The sequence below is a fragment of the Cucurbita pepo genome, chromosome LG06, assembly GCF_002806865.2.
Source record: "Cucurbita pepo subsp. pepo cultivar mu-cu-16 chromosome LG06, ASM280686v2, whole genome shotgun sequence".
Lineage (NCBI taxonomy): Eukaryota > Viridiplantae > Streptophyta > Magnoliopsida > Cucurbitales > Cucurbitaceae > Cucurbita > Cucurbita pepo.
In genome coordinates this window covers 3864024-3882518 of record NC_036643.1, presented here as the reverse complement: position 1 = coordinate 3882518, position 18495 = coordinate 3864024, and the positions used below count along the sequence as shown (strand labels likewise).

The 18495-nt window shown below is 34.0% G+C and overlaps 1 protein-coding gene across 10 annotated transcripts; it reads right to left on the bottom strand.

Annotated features, from left to right (window-relative positions):
- Positions 1-569: 569 nt before the first annotated feature.
- On the bottom strand, positions 570-17812 carry LOC111797281 (sister chromatid cohesion protein PDS5 homolog A-like). 10 transcript variants are annotated; one of them, XM_023680242.1, is made up of 28 exons: positions 17543-17812; positions 16561-16791; positions 16249-16430; positions 15461-15581; positions 14305-14526; positions 13382-13598; positions 13151-13296; positions 12905-13062; positions 12683-12832; positions 12556-12604; positions 11831-12019; positions 10955-11134; positions 9879-10018; positions 8781-8907; positions 8518-8658; positions 8299-8367; positions 6310-6443; positions 5809-5926; positions 4633-4767; positions 4331-4527; positions 4107-4239; positions 3876-3989; positions 3704-3790; positions 3151-3597; positions 2702-2813; positions 1877-1923; positions 1202-1248; positions 570-893 (listed from the first exon to the last, which is right to left on the bottom strand). In XM_023680242.1, exons 1-25 carry the CDS (start codon positions 17636-17638, stop codon positions 2760-2762), a joined length of 3837 nt encoding a protein of 1278 aa, XP_023536010.1. In that variant the 5' UTR covers positions 17639-17812; the 3' UTR covers positions 570-893; positions 1202-1248; positions 1877-1923; positions 2702-2759. The 10 variants fall into 10 exon arrangements, with proteins under 10 accessions (XP_023536010.1, XP_023536009.1, XP_023536011.1 ...); XM_023680241.1 differs by lacking the exon at positions 570-893 and having other exon boundaries at positions 965-1248; XM_023680243.1 differs by lacking the exon at positions 570-893 and having other exon boundaries at positions 965-1248; positions 2727-2813.
- Between the last annotated feature and the right edge of the window lie 683 nt (positions 17813-18495).

The following is an 18495-nucleotide window of genomic DNA, read 5'->3' as shown; positions in this document are numbered from 1 at the left end:
TATTTGATATATTTTATCTTATTTCCAAGATTGATCAGTAAAATATTTTCTCTTATTTTTTAAATTTAAAATAATTTAAAGAGGTCGGTAGAGTATTTTATTTGAAGGTTGTTAACATTAATGAAAATTGGACTTTCAATCCTGCCTCCATTTCTCATCTTTAACACAAGCAAAAGTTGAGTTCGGATATTAAGAACCAAAGTCTTTTTCCGTTCCGTANCTCACCTGTTATATCAAATTCACATAAAAAAAAATCGTTGTTCTCCCTATGAATATGAAGAACTTTTTTCGTAAAATCTCGTTTACTAAAAAATTTGTATTCCAAGACAGAACAAAAAGGACAATATACAGGATGGGTAGAAGAAGTTGTGATACTTGGCTCGATCCATGATCTGAAACGACGCTACGGGATATAATATATTAAACGACTACACCAATTCTAAGGATCCATAGGCTTAATTGCGGATCCGGCACAACAACAAAAATGTTTACGTTGTTTCGTCTTAGATTTTTATTTCAATTTTGAATTTTGTATATCTAGCAAAAAGATATACAATAGTATCTTTGTATTGTATTCGGCTCAATCCTTTTAGTAAAAGATTGGGCCGAGTTTTGTTTAATTGAAAGTCAATTAAAAGAACGAAGAGTAATTACTGGATTACAAAGTATCTACTGCCTCAAATTCGAATTTGATCGCCTTCCATACTTCACAAGCAGCAGCTAGTTCAGGACTCCATTTACTAGCCTCACGGATAATTTCATCACCCTCACGAGCAAGATCACGTCCCTCATTACGAGCTTGTACACATGCTTCTAAGGATCCATAGGCACGTAACTATACATATGTATATGTATATATATGTATGTATACACATGAATACATCTGAGCATAACTAAAAGAAGAAAAAAGGAATGAACAAATGAGAAAGAAACAGTAATTGGTGAAAGATGGATTCAAAAGCCATGAATTAAAGCTCTGGAAAATTGATCCTGGGATTAAAAAATGATCATCTGAAAGAAAGTTAAGTTTGACTATACAAGGATAATTTTTCTCCAATGTGGCTTCAAACAAGCCATAGATTGAATGCCCTGTGTTGGGTTTCAGTTCATCTAATTTCATTTCTATAAGATCAAACAAACACACTACCATACCATTTCATACACTGCTAAAAAAAATGGTTTAAAGTTAGGAAATCAACACCTCAACACAGCAAATGCTCGTATTTGATTCGTGTTGATTGTAGCAACCTGAAAAGGAGCAAGAAAATTGGTTCATATTATCATCATCATCATCACTCCAATATAGATTTTTTCAAGAACGACTGCTAGAGTGTTTGCAAATATTATCCAATTGTTTGTCTTCAAAGAGAATAAAGGAAACACAACCAGTGAAGAAATATGGTTCTCAAGGGATGAATCAGTGAAGTTTTAAAGATAGCACCCTTTTTGGAAGGGTATTGTTAAGCTCATAACTTGATTAATTCAACTGATAATTGGATTTTGTTTTAAAACTTGAGGGAGCATATACTTGGGCATAAATAAATTATGCTCATTTGGTTTTTGTTATCTACTAGTGTAACAGCCGAGGCCACTGCTTGCAGATATTGTCTGTTTTGGCCCGTTACATATAGTTGTCAACCTCACAGTTTTAAAACGTGTCTATTAAGGAGAGGTTTCCACACTCTAATAAGGAATGCTTCGTTCTCTTCTCTAACCAATGTAGGATCTCACAACTAGTGTTTACAAAAAAGGGTGAAAACAAGGAAATTGGGAAGAAACAACCATAACTTTCAAAAACTGAAAAATTAAAATGAAATCGATTTCAAAGGGGTCCTTAATACTCATTGAAGGAGGCTGAGAGAGAGGGTTGACTCACTAATGTTGCGTAAGACATGTCTGTGACCCATTGCCCATCTTCACGGCCTGGAGAAGAAAATACTCATCAGGTGCTAGAATATTTCATGACAACGAAGGTAAACCAAAAGGCAGAGGTTAGTTTGAGAAGTCCACAACCACAAGAAGAAATAATATCCTGCCTTAGCTCTTTCAAAAATAGCACATAAACCCATTAGCACAAGTGAAAATTTTCAAAAGAGAATGCCTTATATTACTCTTTCTCCAAATCAGTGTCCATTATGCAAGAAAGCGAATCACAAAGCCACTTATTTATGCAATCCACATACGCTCATAATTTCTAGACAACGATTCTCAATATATTCGGATGACATATCACATTTCCTCCATTGGACATGGCCCACATACGCTCATAATTTCTAGACAACGATTCTCAATATATTCGGATGACATATCACATTTCCTCCATTGGACATGGCCCACATACGCTCATAATTTCTAGACAACGATTCTCAATATATTCGGATGACATATCACATTTCCTCCATTGGACATGGCCTTAACATACCACCCTTTCAAGAATGCAAAAGCTCTACTATAGAAAAACCTCATCATGACTTTCTTTTGGAATATGTGGAAAGAAAGTAATCAGAGAATATTCGCAGAAAAGACACCGACTTATACAAAACTTTTTGACAATGTTGTTTACCAAGCTATCTTGGTGCAAACTGTCTAATATTTTTACTTCCTATAGTTATACCCCCCTCGTTGCAAATTGGGAAGGTCTTTTATAAACACCATTGCAGAACCGGAAGTAAAATTCATCTAAATTATAGATCCTACGTACCGCAAATAATAATAATTGCTCTCACCCTTTCCACCAGGAAACCATGTGATATAGTATCCTAACTCTCAGTTTCCGAGCTTAGCAGTTCAACATTCCCACTGATATCTGCGACCTGCAACATTTGCCCATTAAATACAAAATAAACCAATAAACATACAACCTGGATGCAAAACTCAAAGCAGTCAACATGTTTTCATTAATTAACAATCATCACAAGGCACGTTGATTGAAGACTGCAGCAAAAACTGTTGCGTGGAATTTTGAAAAGTCGTAACAAATCAACCATGCCCAAAAGAAAAGTTCTGTTTCTTTTTTCAAAAAGGAACAGTAAGGTAAAGAGAGAGAGCCCTTTGATTAGTTGATTAACCATACCATTTCATAAAAATTTGACTGCATAACTTGATATATTACTCAGAGATCAACAAACAAAGCTTAAGAATAATTTCAACCTTCATACTGTAAGGATCAGTAAGCTGGTCATTGACGTACATTGGGGATGCATCATCCAAACTTCTCTTTGCCAACTCATCGTCCTGAGAAGTTACATTTACATCTACATTCTGGATTGATGCGTCGCCTTCAATCAGAGAAGCTTCTGTAGTTCCACGTTGAGAAGAAAATTTACTTTTTTCTCTATTTGCTGGGAAATTTTGTTGAACTTGAGAACATTCACGCAATTCGATTGGTGCAGACATTGTTGGAGAGGCTGCCCGTTTTCGTCTACGTCCAACAATAATCTCCTGATTCACAGTTTTATTGATCTTCGTTGCTCTGGAGGAAATGGTTTCAACTTGCTTACAAGCTCTCATGCTCATTGAGGAACACGGGTTGATATTGGTTTGCATGATATCCTCCTCCAAGCACTTTTGATCACCTCTTATAGAAGTATTAGCGGGCTTTCATGGGCAAAAACATAATTCATGCAACAAAAGGACAAATCACAAATCATATGGAACTCATAAAATGATAAGTAAAGATTAAAGAATCACTTAAGAGACATACCAAAATGATTTGAGATTGAAATGCTTTAATAACTCTTCCAACAAAACATTCATCATAAGCATGTCGAGAAAGCTTCCTGGAATTTACCTGCAAGAAAAAGGGTAACTATCATATGTTCATTTGAGATCGGATTCCTCAAGCACACACTGAGTCAAATCTTTGGAAAACTTACTCTATATAGAGATAACGGCAACAAAATCTGCTTTGGGGCACATGACAGGGAAACTCCAGAAGAATTTAGAGCTGTTACAAAAGAGAGTCCAATGTCCGCCAAGATGTGCAATTTCTGAAATATATATAAAAAGAAAATAGGAAAGAATAAAAAGAAAAACCCTTTCAGTTAATAAAACTGTATGATAACAAAGGCCAGTGGGAATATAAAATCATTTCTACAAACTCTCACATGCGATGAATCCATATCCACAGCATCCTCAATCCTCTTAATGGCACGAAAAATACTGTGCAGATACAAAACAGTCTCCTTGGAACCATTTACATCTGCATTGACTAACATCTGCAACACAAATAGGAGTGGGCTGCAAAAAAGAGCACGTTTCAAGCAGAGGCACCAATTGATATTAAGGAAAGGAAAAATTTAAACCAGATTCAAACCAAAGGCACACTTACCTACAAAATTGAGCATATACATTTTCATCTTGACAGTCTACATGTGGGAAGTCAGAATCATGAGCTAGAATATATATCAAGAATACTACTATATAAGCAGGGACAAAAGTCATTGATTCTTCTTGAACCACAGATGTTTGATGCATCCGTGCTATCTTACTGTATTGCTCAATAAATTCTGCCATATATTTAAGTGACTGAAATGAAATGAAGAGTATCATCAGAAAGTAAATCATTAGACCAAAGGACAAAAGTACCTAAGCACAATAATATTACTGCATAACTGATAAAGATAGGCATACATCATCCTGAAGATCTTTCATGCTATCCGAAATGCAAAATGCAAAAGCACAAGCATATCGAGTAGGTATAGCCTGCTCCTTTAGTAACTTGTGCACTTTGTCAATGAATAGCCTTCTAACAAAAGAAGAGGGGTCCTGGAATGTAACAGGAAATAAGTACCAACTGGTCATAAAGGGGTTGCTTGGAGACTAATATCCATCAGATTAACTAGAAATAGCAATCAAGGAGTAAATGCCAAAGAAAAATATATTGACGTCAAGCAAAATAGATGAAGATGAAGCAGGTTAAACTGAATGGCGTCTACTACATACACATTTTACTAAAACTTGATAAAGAAAATCAAATAAAATTTCCTTGATTGGTGCTAGTTCTTAAAGAACATTATCTATTCATATTTTGAATAAAAAAAATTCCATTAATATAAATATGTATACAAAAACAACTCTTTCATACTACTGAAATATACTCAACATGCACAAGAACCTCTAGTATAGTTTCTCAGAATTGGAAACCACTTTGGATGGTAGACTCATGAACTGCTTAATCACAAGACCAATTGTTTCAATTGTTTTATAATTATCCACCTTAATTTTCAAACCATTCACTTGTTCATTTCATTAGATCTCACACATCGACATACCAACTCCAGAACACTATCTAAAATTAAAAATTTCTTGTTGTCTTATCAATACAGTAATAAATTCTCCATAAATCTGGCAACCATAGTATGGATTACGCCCAACAAATTGATGTCTCGTGAGAACTAAAAGACAGCCATTTGCCTTTACTTAATAGGCTTACTTTATTTCTTTTACAAAGCAAGGACAGGACCAATTCCTGAAGTTTCGTTCATGGCAATTTCTGGGCAGTTTTTGGAGCATTAGAGTAACACTTCGAACAAAATTACTGAATGAGGAACGTTAAATCCTAGGGTAAAAAATTAAATTGCAATCATGAGCATTAAACTTAATAAAAACATTAACATGAACTGCCATCAACACTTGTTAAATGGAATAACAGTTGACTGTTTTTTCAATCTAGGGTCTCTCATGCACCAGTCATAATTAGTCATGTCTTTCGTTTAATTAATTAAGAATTCACATTGCCCCAGTTTTCTTACAATTCATGTTCATCTGTCTGTATGCAGATTTATGAGCAAAACCAAAGAAATGTACCTTTGCCATCAAGATTGTCAAATGGAAAATCTCTGGTGTAATTTGTGAATCCCATCTTTTGGCAAGACGAAGAACTGATTTTGCAGCAGCTAGTCTGATCCGAGCCTGATTGTCCTCACTGTATCATAAAAAATCCAGGATTTTAAAGCTTGGCAGAAGCAACGGTTACATACAAGCTTAGTGGAAGTAAAAAAAATCAATCTTGACCAGAGATTAAAAGACAAGTGTAATCTGTTGAAAGTAGGAGCGCCAAAAAAAAAAGTGCATGTTTAGAAAAGAATTCAACAGCTAGGGAAATTGCAATAGTTAAGAAAAAATTTAATTCGATAACAATAAATCATGTAATCTTCAGAAGGATGACAAAATTGCAGCTTCAAACCTAAGATTATAGGTGTGTAGAACTTGCAAAACGAGGAACAACTCATAATCTGTAGCAATCTTGTGTGATAAGGAAAAGTTTCTAAAAACAAGTTTTGTCCATCATTGCACTTCAATACATACATAGGAATGATTTCAACAGAAGCTTCGTACTTGTTCAGCATCCGTGATAAAATGTTCAGAAACTCGCCAACCTTTCTTTTAGGAGTTCCTTGATGTGGCAAGAAACTCGTAACGAGTGTTTTCAGCCCATAAATCTGCAAATAAATAAATCAATAACACTACAACACCAAAAAAAATCATCCATAGGCCACCAGACTAGTAGCTCTAATGATGCATGAATACAGTGTATCTCCCGTTACATGAATTCAATGCCTAACAAGTAGATCTTCCACCATAAAAAAACTCAATTTAAAATGGCAAGAAACGATTTTCTCTGAGATATTGAATTAATATCGCTTAGTTTTTTTTTTTTTTTTCCATCCTTCAGAAAGAAGTTTGCCATTGATAGAAATTCTCTTTATTGTTTGATGTCATTGAGAGATCCCTGGAAAAATCCTTTAATAGTACATTTTCTAGAAGCATGATGAGAGTAAATAGGATGATTGATGATCATAATTTGATTGAACTTCCCATGTCCAACCGTCATTTCTCCTAGTCTAATGTGAGGGATTCTCCTGTAATGTCCTGAATTGATTGATTTCAGAGGTGGATGGCTGGTTTAACAACTCTAGAGTTTAAGGCAATGAAGCCTACTTTAGACTGCTTCCCCATAGTCCACAATCTAGAGTTTCAGGGTTTGGCCTTTCTATAATCTTGGATGCCAGCCAAACAGAAGATAGAAGATGTTAGTTGGATGTCAAGTGTCTTCACTCTTCTCGACCAAATTTTTACGCTTTCCTTCAATGTCTATTCATTAATTGATTTTGGACAAGGCTTTTATCTCTGCATTTTGAGGATAAAATGCCCAAAAAATTGAAGTTCTTGATCTTTATGTGGTCTTTTAGCAATATCTATACTATGGAGGTTATTCCAAAAAGAAAGTCAGCATTAGTTCTTTTCATCAACTTCGCTGGACAAAAAATGAACCTGCAACTTCTTTTTCTTCGGAGTGAGGTGACTAAGGATTGCGAGCTGAAATCACTGAAGGTGTTTGGTCAACAGGTAATATCCAACAATTGCTATGCGGTCATATTTTCAAACGGAAGATCAGAGTTCTATAGTTCAATTGTTAAAATAAAATACAACACTAAGAAGTATCTTGGAGTATCTACATAAGTGACATAAATATATGTAGTCTCTAAATTTATCTTAGAGATTGTAAATAAATTTCTTAGTCTTTCATTTGGCTCCAAGAAATAAGAAATAATTTATTTCAGTTAGGATAGATTTCAAAGAAATATCACGGATATTTTATATTCATGAAGGGCCCTAGAAAAATCTCTTTCCTTCAAGCCCTAAGTATCTCTTGCCTATAAGTAGGAGGTGTACCCACATATAAAGAGAGGGAACGAAGCTAGAATAAGTGAGAAAAGTGAGTGAAGTGAGGGATTGAGAGAGTGAAAGAGCCTTCGCTTAAAAATGACCATCTTCGTACTTTCTCAATAGAAGTTTTTTTCTTCCAAGTATTTGTCTCTTTCCTTTTGAACTTATTTCTTCAACGTGAATGACATAAAAGCCATTTTATGGGCAGTGTTGAAAGAAACGGTAGAATGTTGAAGATAAAACAAATAAGGAGGTCACAGTGATGGAATCTGGGAATAGCTTCCTTTTTGGATTCCTTATGGTGCTTTTCAATTTTTTTTAACTATTCCATTCTTTTGTTACGGGGTATTTGGAGAAACTTTTTATAATACCCACTTGCCTTCAAACTAAAGTGTTTATATCTTATCTTCCCCTCCATTCTGCAGTGCTTCCTTTTTTAAAGAGAAAAAAAAGATTCCTTTCCTGAAAAATAATAATAAGAAAAGAAAAAACTACCCAAGTAAATGACATGTTATCTTCTCATACAAACATCCTCCAATGCCCATCTAATATTAAGGTTCAAAACAGATGAAAATCGCAACTATGTAAACTGAAAAATAAATGAAACTCAAGTCGCCATATGTTTACCTTCAAATCGGAAGAATTGCTGCCTGCAGCATCATCGTCTAATTTATTTAAATTATCTGATAAGTCCACCTTCATATATAAGGTTAACATATTGTTAAAAAGAAAACTCATGGAAGCAAAAAAAATCAACAAAACTAGAAGGCACTGGCATTGAAGATCAGATATGCATACAATCATTATAGAAAAATGAACTTAAAAAAGGAAGTTCAAAAGAATTACGTGGAAGATGTTCTCATATATATAAGGTATGATCCCTACATCCTGATCATCAAATGTTGAAACAGAATATTTTGCAATACAACCTAAAGATTGCAGTATTGTTGGGAGATTCAATCCCCTGGGTAGAGAATCAACTAGTTCCTGGAAGAAAAAATGTAGAAGAAGAAGAAGAAGGGTTCCATAAGCTATTCTTCTGAATGTCACTAACCTATAACTAAAAGAATATATGAATAGCAATACCTCCAAAAGATATTTGTGCGTACCTTACATAATTTAGAGAACCAAAAATGCCCAGAAGTACTAGCTAAAGCTGCAATGGCAGAAACAGCTCTTTTTGATTCAGCACGAGTACCCTCCAAGCATAACCTCTCCAGAAATGGGTATACATCTCTATTAGGGGAAGAGAAACAGAAAGAAACAAGAAATTTTAGGATACTCTCCATCCACAACTATCCAGAAGATTTCGTCATGTGCACCATAGCACTCATATTGCACATCTAAAGACTCTGCATCCAACTAACACCAGAACACTGGAAAACATTATCTAAGCATACAGCTAGCGACCAAAGACTTCAAACATAGATACAAACAAGAAAAGAGGAAAAAGTTACAAGACATTTTTTATATCAATTATCAACCAATAAGTCATTCAAAAAGATTATTCAAGAGGAAGATTTCTATAGTATAAACATTATTCAAGCATACATCTTATAATGGTGCAAAAATGTCTCCCCCTTTTGCTAGTATAGATTGAACACTTTTACCCAATTGAAGAAATTTGTTGGAACTTCCTTTGGAGGCGATTTTCACCTTTTTTGTACAATTTAGTTTTATCTATGTAATTGTTTCTTATCCAAAAAAGAAAAAAAAAACATTCAAGAATATGTCCTATATCAATTGTCTACCTCTTTTAATAGGAAGAACAAGATATAAAATTGGTTATCCTAAAATTCTACCCCAAACTTCAAAGTAAAAGTGTAGTTTCTCCACGAATGAGATACTTATGTAAAGCAAGGCATCTATGCCTTCTCAACATCACTTAATGTTCATTAATTCATTTATTGTTTATAAGAAACAATTACTTAATGTTCATTAAAGCAGAAAGAGAATCCAGAGTCTGCAATAATCATCTAAAAGCTGTAGAAGGTTTTTTTTAATCGACCAAATTTCATTGAGAGAATACAAGACAGGAAAAGATTTCAAATTTAACTTGCAAAGTACACATTAAAGAACAGGCACAATCAACTCACATTAACAAAAACACTGCCCAACATTATAACTTCGAAGTTTCCATTTGTTAACATCTTGAAAAGTAAAATGATGTTTTATGAATGCATACATGAGCTGCTAATGGCGATTACCTGAGTTCAATTGATAAGTGAGGGCCAGCTTTAGACAATACTTCGATCAGCTTACTATCAATTGGATTGCTTTCTTCCAACAACCTCAGCAGTTGGCCTTCCAAGCCTCTGAGGAGTGAGGGGAAAATGCTGATGATAGCCTGAGAACAAATGGCCGTGCTGACTAAGTACTGAGGTCCACAACTATAGCGTGTTTATTGTAAAGCAGTGATTTTTTTCCTTGGAAATAAGATCATAACTAAAATTCCTTGAAAGCTTTGAGAACNAAAAAAAAAAAAAAACCTTAACAACGAAAGAAATAAGGCATCCTATCAACTCAAATTTTCTAGAAAGAATACAGGGCTCTCCAGCTATCACGAATTCAAATGTGTAAGCAGTAAGTTCAGGTCTGTCAGTTGTTTGCCAAAACTCACCAACTATTTTTTCAACTATTTTTTAGTTTTATACTTTATAAGATATAATCGACATGGTTTGACTAGTTTTATAGATTTTTTTGTTTCAGCTAGCACAACTATCACTAATCAAAATAGGATAATGATAACAAAGTTTAAACAAAAATAAAATACAAAGAAAAAAAACTCCACCCAGAAGCTAAGTAACCTGCCTTGTCCAAAACTCCTTGTCATCAATTAGTTCTTTTATACAAACTTCTACAGTTCGTCCAATAAAAATTTTCAACAAGTAACATTGCTAGCAGCATACCAATAAGAAATCCACAAAAGCAAGAAAAAGGAGATGGTTTTTTTATGTTTATCGCAAAGTTCCAAACAATTTCTAACCACACATTTTGTTTGAACTTCACAATGAAGCTAATGCATTGTTGTGAATCCTAGAGTTTATGTTAATTGTATAGTTAAGAATATATTATAAGATATAATACACCCTAGCCTAGCAGCTTAAGCATTGATGTTTAGTGGTGATAATGCATAATATTCCAACTCCAAAAAAAAAATTTGGTCTGAAATTACTAAAAATCATTATTTAAAAGAAATGAGAGTAAATAAGTTACATAACCAATGTTATTTAAATATGGCCGCATCAACCTAGAATCAACAACATGTTGCAATTTTACTTACCAGTAGAAGCTTGCCAGTCGGACTCTCCAAATGTTTGTTTCCGACTCTGTTGCTAAGAATGCAGTCTAATGCAAAGTGTACATGTTCGGTGCTGAATAAACTATATGAGCACTTTAAGGAGAGTGATTTCAAAAACTCAAAATGAGGCTGTTTACTTCCTATCATCCTCAACAATTTGTCCTGAAAAGAAAAAATTAAAAAAAGTTAAAATCTATTAATCCATGCAAGATGACATACATCAATCATTTGTGTAACAATCCCACATAGGAGAGTAAACTAGTCAAGGCCTCATCCGTCAAATATACAAATCATATATAAACAGCCACAGTCAAACCTTTTCTTTTCCCATCTTCTAATGAATATGATTATTTTTAGTTCAACGGTTCTAATGAGATCATACAAGTCCACAAAAAGAACAAGTGGAACCTATAAATAAAACAAAGTCAAGGTCATTAATGCTCATTGCCAAAGAAAACATAAGAGCCACTCAACCTGTCGACAATCAGTGAACCCAGAAAAGTGAGTTTGATACGACTTGATGCAAACTCCATCATGCAATAAAGTAATAGGTTATAACTCGATCATGTACTAAAGCAATAAGTTCATCCATTGACTAAATATATTACTAGCACATAATTGCTTTGAATTTAAGTATTGCTAATTGTGTAACTGAGACAAACAATTAGCAATAAGGGAGATACTGAATTAATAAACCTATCTTATAATCTTATATATCAACAAGTCAAGGTAAAGAACTATTCCAAATCAAATAATAGAAAGAGCAGCAGCAAAAACTTGAAACACCATATAATTCAACTAAAATATCAGCCAAAAAATAAGCTACAAAAAGAAAAGAAAAAAAGGTAAACTACGCACTCTGGTGGCCTCAGCTTCAACAATTGTCGATTGATCGAGTAGAAGTTCCAAATAATTAAAAATATTATTATCTTTAATTTGATTTAATTTATGAAAGGACTCCTTTGCTTTTGTAGCATCGGGAAAGCAGGCTGCCATTTTGACAAATGCAGTTTCAATTTGCTTTTCTGTTTCTTCTGATCGGTTCTCCTGTAGCAACAAGACAACAAAATGTTACTAGGAAAAAGAAAACCATCAAATCGTATGTTCAGAAAGCAGACATCTGACTTGTTAAGAAGTTTTTTTCTCTTGATCATAATTCAACTGTGACAATAAACCATGTTATGAATTTTACCTTTGGCAAAAAGGAAAAAGCGAGTATGGGACTTCGATTCTATGGTTAACAATAGAGCGCATGCCTCACAGAACCACTTTGGACGAAATATAGAGTTGAGTTTCTTTTACCCCCTTTTAAGGGAAACGGAGCAAATCACAACTTTGCAAGGTTAAACAATGTGTCCACTTCTAAAATGCATTTTGCACAAAAATTTCACACTCCGATGACTTAAGATGCATTTGGAAGACTCAATATCAGTTCTAGTGTTATTATTTTATATGTACAAAATAAATAAAACATAAGTGGATTACATCTTCACAATGTGATCAGTATCATGAACAAATGAATCTATAATCCAGCAAACAATTTACCAAACAACAGAATTTGGAAGAGAAGCGAGGCAACATACCTTGTCCTTTTTACGTAGACCCAAATATGTTCGCAACTCATTTTGTAACCTATAAAGGAAAATAATAAAAGAAAAATGTAAAACCTTTTAATTAATCTTACTATGAAAAACATGCTAGTGATAATACCTCTGTTTTTGCAGCAAAATGTATCCGAGAGCCTTTTCATGATGGATATTGAAAAGAGAGAATAAATGGATCCAGTGCCTAGTTCTTTCCTCAACAGAGAGATCAGCTGGGAACAAATCTTCCACAAGAACAAGTTCCATGCACTGGGACCTAAAATGTGGTAATAATTATTATATATAAAGATAATGTAAATAGTTTCAATCCAAGAGATGATAAGCCAACCTGAACTCCTTACAATCTTTATCATAGCAAAGCATCAAGACTTTACATGGGATCTGTTCAAAGTCATTGTTCATAGTCAATTGGTCTTTGGAACATTTATCACAGTAATCTCGATATACTTCCAACAATTTCTGAAGGGCTTTTTTCCTAACTGATATCTACAAATAAAATAAATCAATGAATCAAATAATAGGTGAGTTTTGATTGCTAGTGCAAACAGAAACCACATACAATAAAATACCATACCCTCTTATCTCGTAGTCTTTCAGCAACTTGAGATATTAGTGTCACTGGAACAAATTTGCTAATTGATCGGGCAATATCACAAACAACAACTATTGCTTGTGTTCTCACTCTATCATCCAAGTCTAGTAACCGTTCTTCAACTGCAGCTGAGTTCATGAGTACCAACTAATCAGATATACTATACATAATGGATTAAGAATCCAAAAACATCATAACTACTTAACCACTGACCAAGAACTTCCAGAGATTCTGAACTAGCAGGATTGGCCGTATAACAATCTTTAGCACATTGGATGGCATGAATTCTAACTTCTGCAGACTTGTCACAAAATCTTTTCAAGAACTCCATAAAAAGTCCTCGGTACTTCTGTGCTACACAGTGTCCAGGTAGAGATAAAAGTCTACCGATGAGTTTAACTGCTTTTATTCTTACATCAACCTGATCTGTCTACAAAGGATAGAGATATAATGAGGAAACAAACAAATTAAGCATCTGGAAATTGTGTAGGAGTGACTATTAGAGACCAGTGGGTGCAGTGTAGATGGTTGAAGGCAAACTTTGGGGAGCATGAGAAAGGGTGGTTGAAAGGAGTGACAAATTTTCTGTTAAATTTCTATCCAATCATTCGGCCAAAAAGAGTTCTTAGTATTCAGTCAGCTTTTTGTGAATAGCTTTGATGATAAAACAAAATTCCTAAGAGTGTAAGGTTCTCTGATGGACTCTTTACAAGAAGCAAAAACTGTTGTTGCCTTTGAACACGCACAAAATATAATAATAATAAATCTGAAAAATTGATCAAAGATTTCGTGGTGCAGTAATTTTGTGGGCACATCTTCAAGGATCAGAAGAAAAGGCTTTGAGTCAGTTTTGTGAAATTTGAGCGTAAAGGAAGAGAGCTAAATAAGGAAAGCCTAGACTAGTTCTGGGATGTTGTCTTTACTTTTTGGAGTCTAAAATCAAAGGCATTTCATTATAACAACTCATCTCATATCAGACCAACTGGAGATTTTTATGGTCATTCATTTGATCTTCTTCTGCCTTTTGTTAACTTAGTTACATTGTATAAAACCATTTGCTAGTCATATACCACAGTTGCAACACAGGAGTGAAAAGGAAAAAAAAAATGAACCAACCAAATTAATAAATGACATACCACAAGCTCTAGAGCCAAGTTTGGAATCACAGGAAGAAGCATTTGAGGGACACATTGGAAAATTCTAAAAATTATTTCATGGTAAAATTCTTTGAGTTCACTCCCCACAACATCTCTCTCTGAAATACAAGATGTTAAGAATCCACAAATAAATGGTTCAAGCGTCTCAGCACAAGTTTCAATGATGGAAACTGCAAGGCGAGAAGCAGCTGTAGGTTCACCCTGAAAAATGTGAAAAGGAGAGTTGTCAGGGAAACACGAAGTCACTCAAAAACACGTTTAAAAAAGTAATCATTGGTCATTTACTAACTAAATCAGGGTCTAAAACAGACACAAATTTCTTTAAAATAAAAATAAAATGTTTCAGCAGTGACCTGCAAAAGTAGAGAGCTTGTTTATAAATTGGAAATTATTAGCACACTGGAGATTAGATGTAGAGTTAATGACACACCTATAATGGAAACAAAAATTTCCTAAAACAAAAAATAAATATAATCTCTATAGTGACTTGCAAAAGGAAGGAGTTTATTCATTGATAGGAAATTACTAGCTGTAGATCTAATGACAAGCACCTGGAAGTCAAATTGTCAGAAGGCCAATAACTCAGACCCATAGAAGAACCGTCATTTTCAACTCTTCTCAAGAGAAGAAGAATCATTAGATTTCATTAACCACAGATTCATGGGGATGTAGAAAAATTAGTGCAGTGTCATTTGAGCTTTTCAAAATTGTGAAGAGAGTTAGGAATAACACCTGTATGTTGGACTTGTCAGCTAAAATCAACATTTCTGATCTAGTTACCTGTTACCCTTCTCATAATGAGGATCAATTATGAACTCAAGGAGTTCTTATGTAGTGTANTTTTTTTTTTTTTTTTAACTCTTGTGTTCTAATTAACTTTACTTTTGAAAACATTAGATTTTTTATCAATCAAATAGCCCTAAATTGTTTTCTCTCACAAAATCGACTAATTATACAATGCAGAATGCACCATCATTCAAGAAGATCAACTATCGTACTAAAACTAAACTATGTAAGTAAAAGAGTATCATAATTACAGTTACCTTAAATTTTGTCTCATAGATAATGTTCTCCATGACGAATATTTCTAATCACTCCAAAGAGAGAGAAAAAAAACATCAATATATTTAATTACCTTTTCCTCCTTTACAAGATTATGCAAAACCACATCTACTAGCGGTAGAGAGGCATCCTCGCTAAGAATATGGGTCATTATTGATAGAATGTTGTTAACCAAACTAGGCTCGTGATAGTCTCTACAGAAAAAAGAGCTATTGTTAATATAAAACCATTTAAAAAGGTTGTTACGGTGAATGTAACCAAACAAATAAAATATAGGGAAGCATATATTAAAAGAAGCATATATAAGTTGAAGTTCGAGAACCAATAGAAATTATCATACTAAACACACTAACAACTTATGCGATCCAAAAATACATATTTTGTACAAGTAGTACTTTTTCTTCATTCAAGCTTGCATGTATTAGAAAAAAACGAGCAAGCAAAAAAGACATTACATTTTAGTTGAGGGCCAATACTCCCCAACACGAATCCACTACCTCGAAGGAAACTTGCTTAGTTTATAACTGAGCATAAAATGAACCTTTTTAAATTCTTCTGTGATAAAAATCCTCCAAAAGGCACGGGATAAATTAAATTATTCCTCTGATAAACTACAAATACCCCAATATACAATGCAACTTGTTGTCTCAAACACAACAAAACTGACCCATTAAAGTTGAAAGCATTAAGGATGATATGTATGAAATAAGGCCTCGGGTTGTAAAATACTTGGAGGAATTAAGAAAAAGAGTAACTTAAAAAAATTGGCATAACCGAAAATCAGTAAACTTATTGAACACACTGGAAAAAAAAAAACTGCAAGCCCCAATACTAGAGAAGTGCAAGATAAAGGGTACTGACCTCAAAACAGAGAAAAATGTATTGAACATCTCCAATACCAGGTCGTTGCATCCAATGTCAAGCATTATCACACAACATTTGCATCGTGCCACTGTCTCTAGTATTTTAACCCTCCAAGAGAAAAGTGGGCTTGTTGTATCCGCTAGCTCCGAAAAAGAACTCAAAAGAAGTATAAAAACATCCTATAATAATTAAAATTAAAAAGAATTAAAAATTGGGACAAATTGGATAGTAAACAGAAAGATAAATTAGCGCATGAACACTCACTATAATACGAAGGGAGTGTATATTTCAACAAAATTATTGAATTACCCTTAGATATTTATCTTCGAAAGGTGGTTCTGGTGCCAAAACCCGGAAAATCTCACTAACACATATGGCTAATAGAAGTCTCACATCTTTATCTCTATTCCGTAGAAGACCATTAATTATAGATTTCCTTAGAGGGTTTATAGAACTCTCCATTTTCTTGGCTGCTTCTGACTTCCCGCTGGCATCTGGAACGTAAGACTGTTCCAAACATGCAAAAGCATCGACAACTTGCTGCAATAGAAATTTTGAAGATCAAGTAACATGGAAAAGATAGTCAAGAAATGAAAACCCCCCATTTATGGACAGATAGAATTTGTAAGAACTGAACTAAGGACATGATGACTCATAAATTGGCGCAAAACAAAAGGAAACTTGGAGTTTTATTGACGAGATATTACAGGTGAATTGTTTTCATTCTGATGAATTAAGAAAATCACGGAAATGCTCGGAATTAATTAGAAATCAAAATACAACAGAGGAACCGACAAGTTTAATGCGTAATTTTTTTAACATTCAATGGAAAATGTTGTCCTATCAGCTCAACGCCTATCAATAGTGAATGCAAAGAGCCAAAGAGGGAGAAAGCGAGCTATTAGTTGATCCCAAGTTTTATGGATTCATCTCGAGCGTGTCGGGAGGTCCAAGTCCAAACAACTCAACGAACTAGACATGTTCTTCATAAGCATAACTGCGTAAGTACGAACAGAAGCACCTCCTTCTAACATTTCAAATTGGACAAAAATAGCAAATAAGCTACTGACACTGACAACCTCCCACCTAAATTTTAAACAAACCCCTAGAAAACCCTTCGATCTTCGTATAAAAAAACACGTATGAACTTACAATTAACCACAAATACAAAACCATCGTCAACTTATTCAGTAAGCAAAGAAGAACACACCCAGGGACAATGCAATCAGACACCAACCAAAGAGGAATTTCAGAGCGTAATACAACAGAAAATTCAACGTAGGAACATTACCCGGAGGGATTTGACGATGAAATCCTTAGTTGGGCGAGACTGTTTGCTCAATTTAGTTCCAACGTCGTGGATGAGTTGCAGCGAAGACTGATCCATTTGCTAAGACCTGAACTACGAAGCCCTAATTGGGAGGGTGGAGAGTAAAGCGCGAAGGTGAGGGTTGAGGAAAACGGAAGCAGCAAACGGATGAAGAGACCACAAGAGAAGTGAGCAATGAGCAGAAGGAGAGTGAATTTCTGGTAAGGGCGCCAATTCGTTAGCATTTCAAGGGACTCCCGCGCCAATGAGCGCGTGAGAAGATGGGTAACCAAAAAACCGATGAAATCCCAACCCGAATCATTTCGGTTCTTATGGACCGGAGTGGTTCGGTTATTTCGGTTTATTTGTATAGACGACCGAAAACTTTCGGTTTTATATCAAAACCAGGGAAACCGAACCGCCGTTACTCGAGTCTGGAGAGCGCGGCTTTATTTTATTTTATTTTATTTTTCAATATTATGCCTAAATTAACTCTAATATAGCTTAATTAGTTAAAAATTAAATCAATTAGTCGATTTAAGATGGAAAGACTTATTTTTAATTTGATAACTATAAATTTATTTTTATTTTGTTATTTACTTTCTATTCATATTTTAAAAATCTACTAAATTAATAAAAAAATCATAGCATAATATTTTTAAAACCCGACTAAATTATTAAAAATATTTATAAATTTTACGTTCGAACTTTCAAGAAAAATCTCAAAAATATATTTAACCTCGAAAAAGGTTTTTAAATACTTTTGCTATTAATTTTGGACGGGAATCTTTAATAATTTATTTAAAAAAGTACTCTTTCAAAAAAAATTTAAAAAATTCAAAAAAAAATCCGAACCCTCAATTATAAATAAATGTTTCACTTTTTTTTATATATATATATATATAAATAAAGTAAAATTTGTAATACAAAGTATT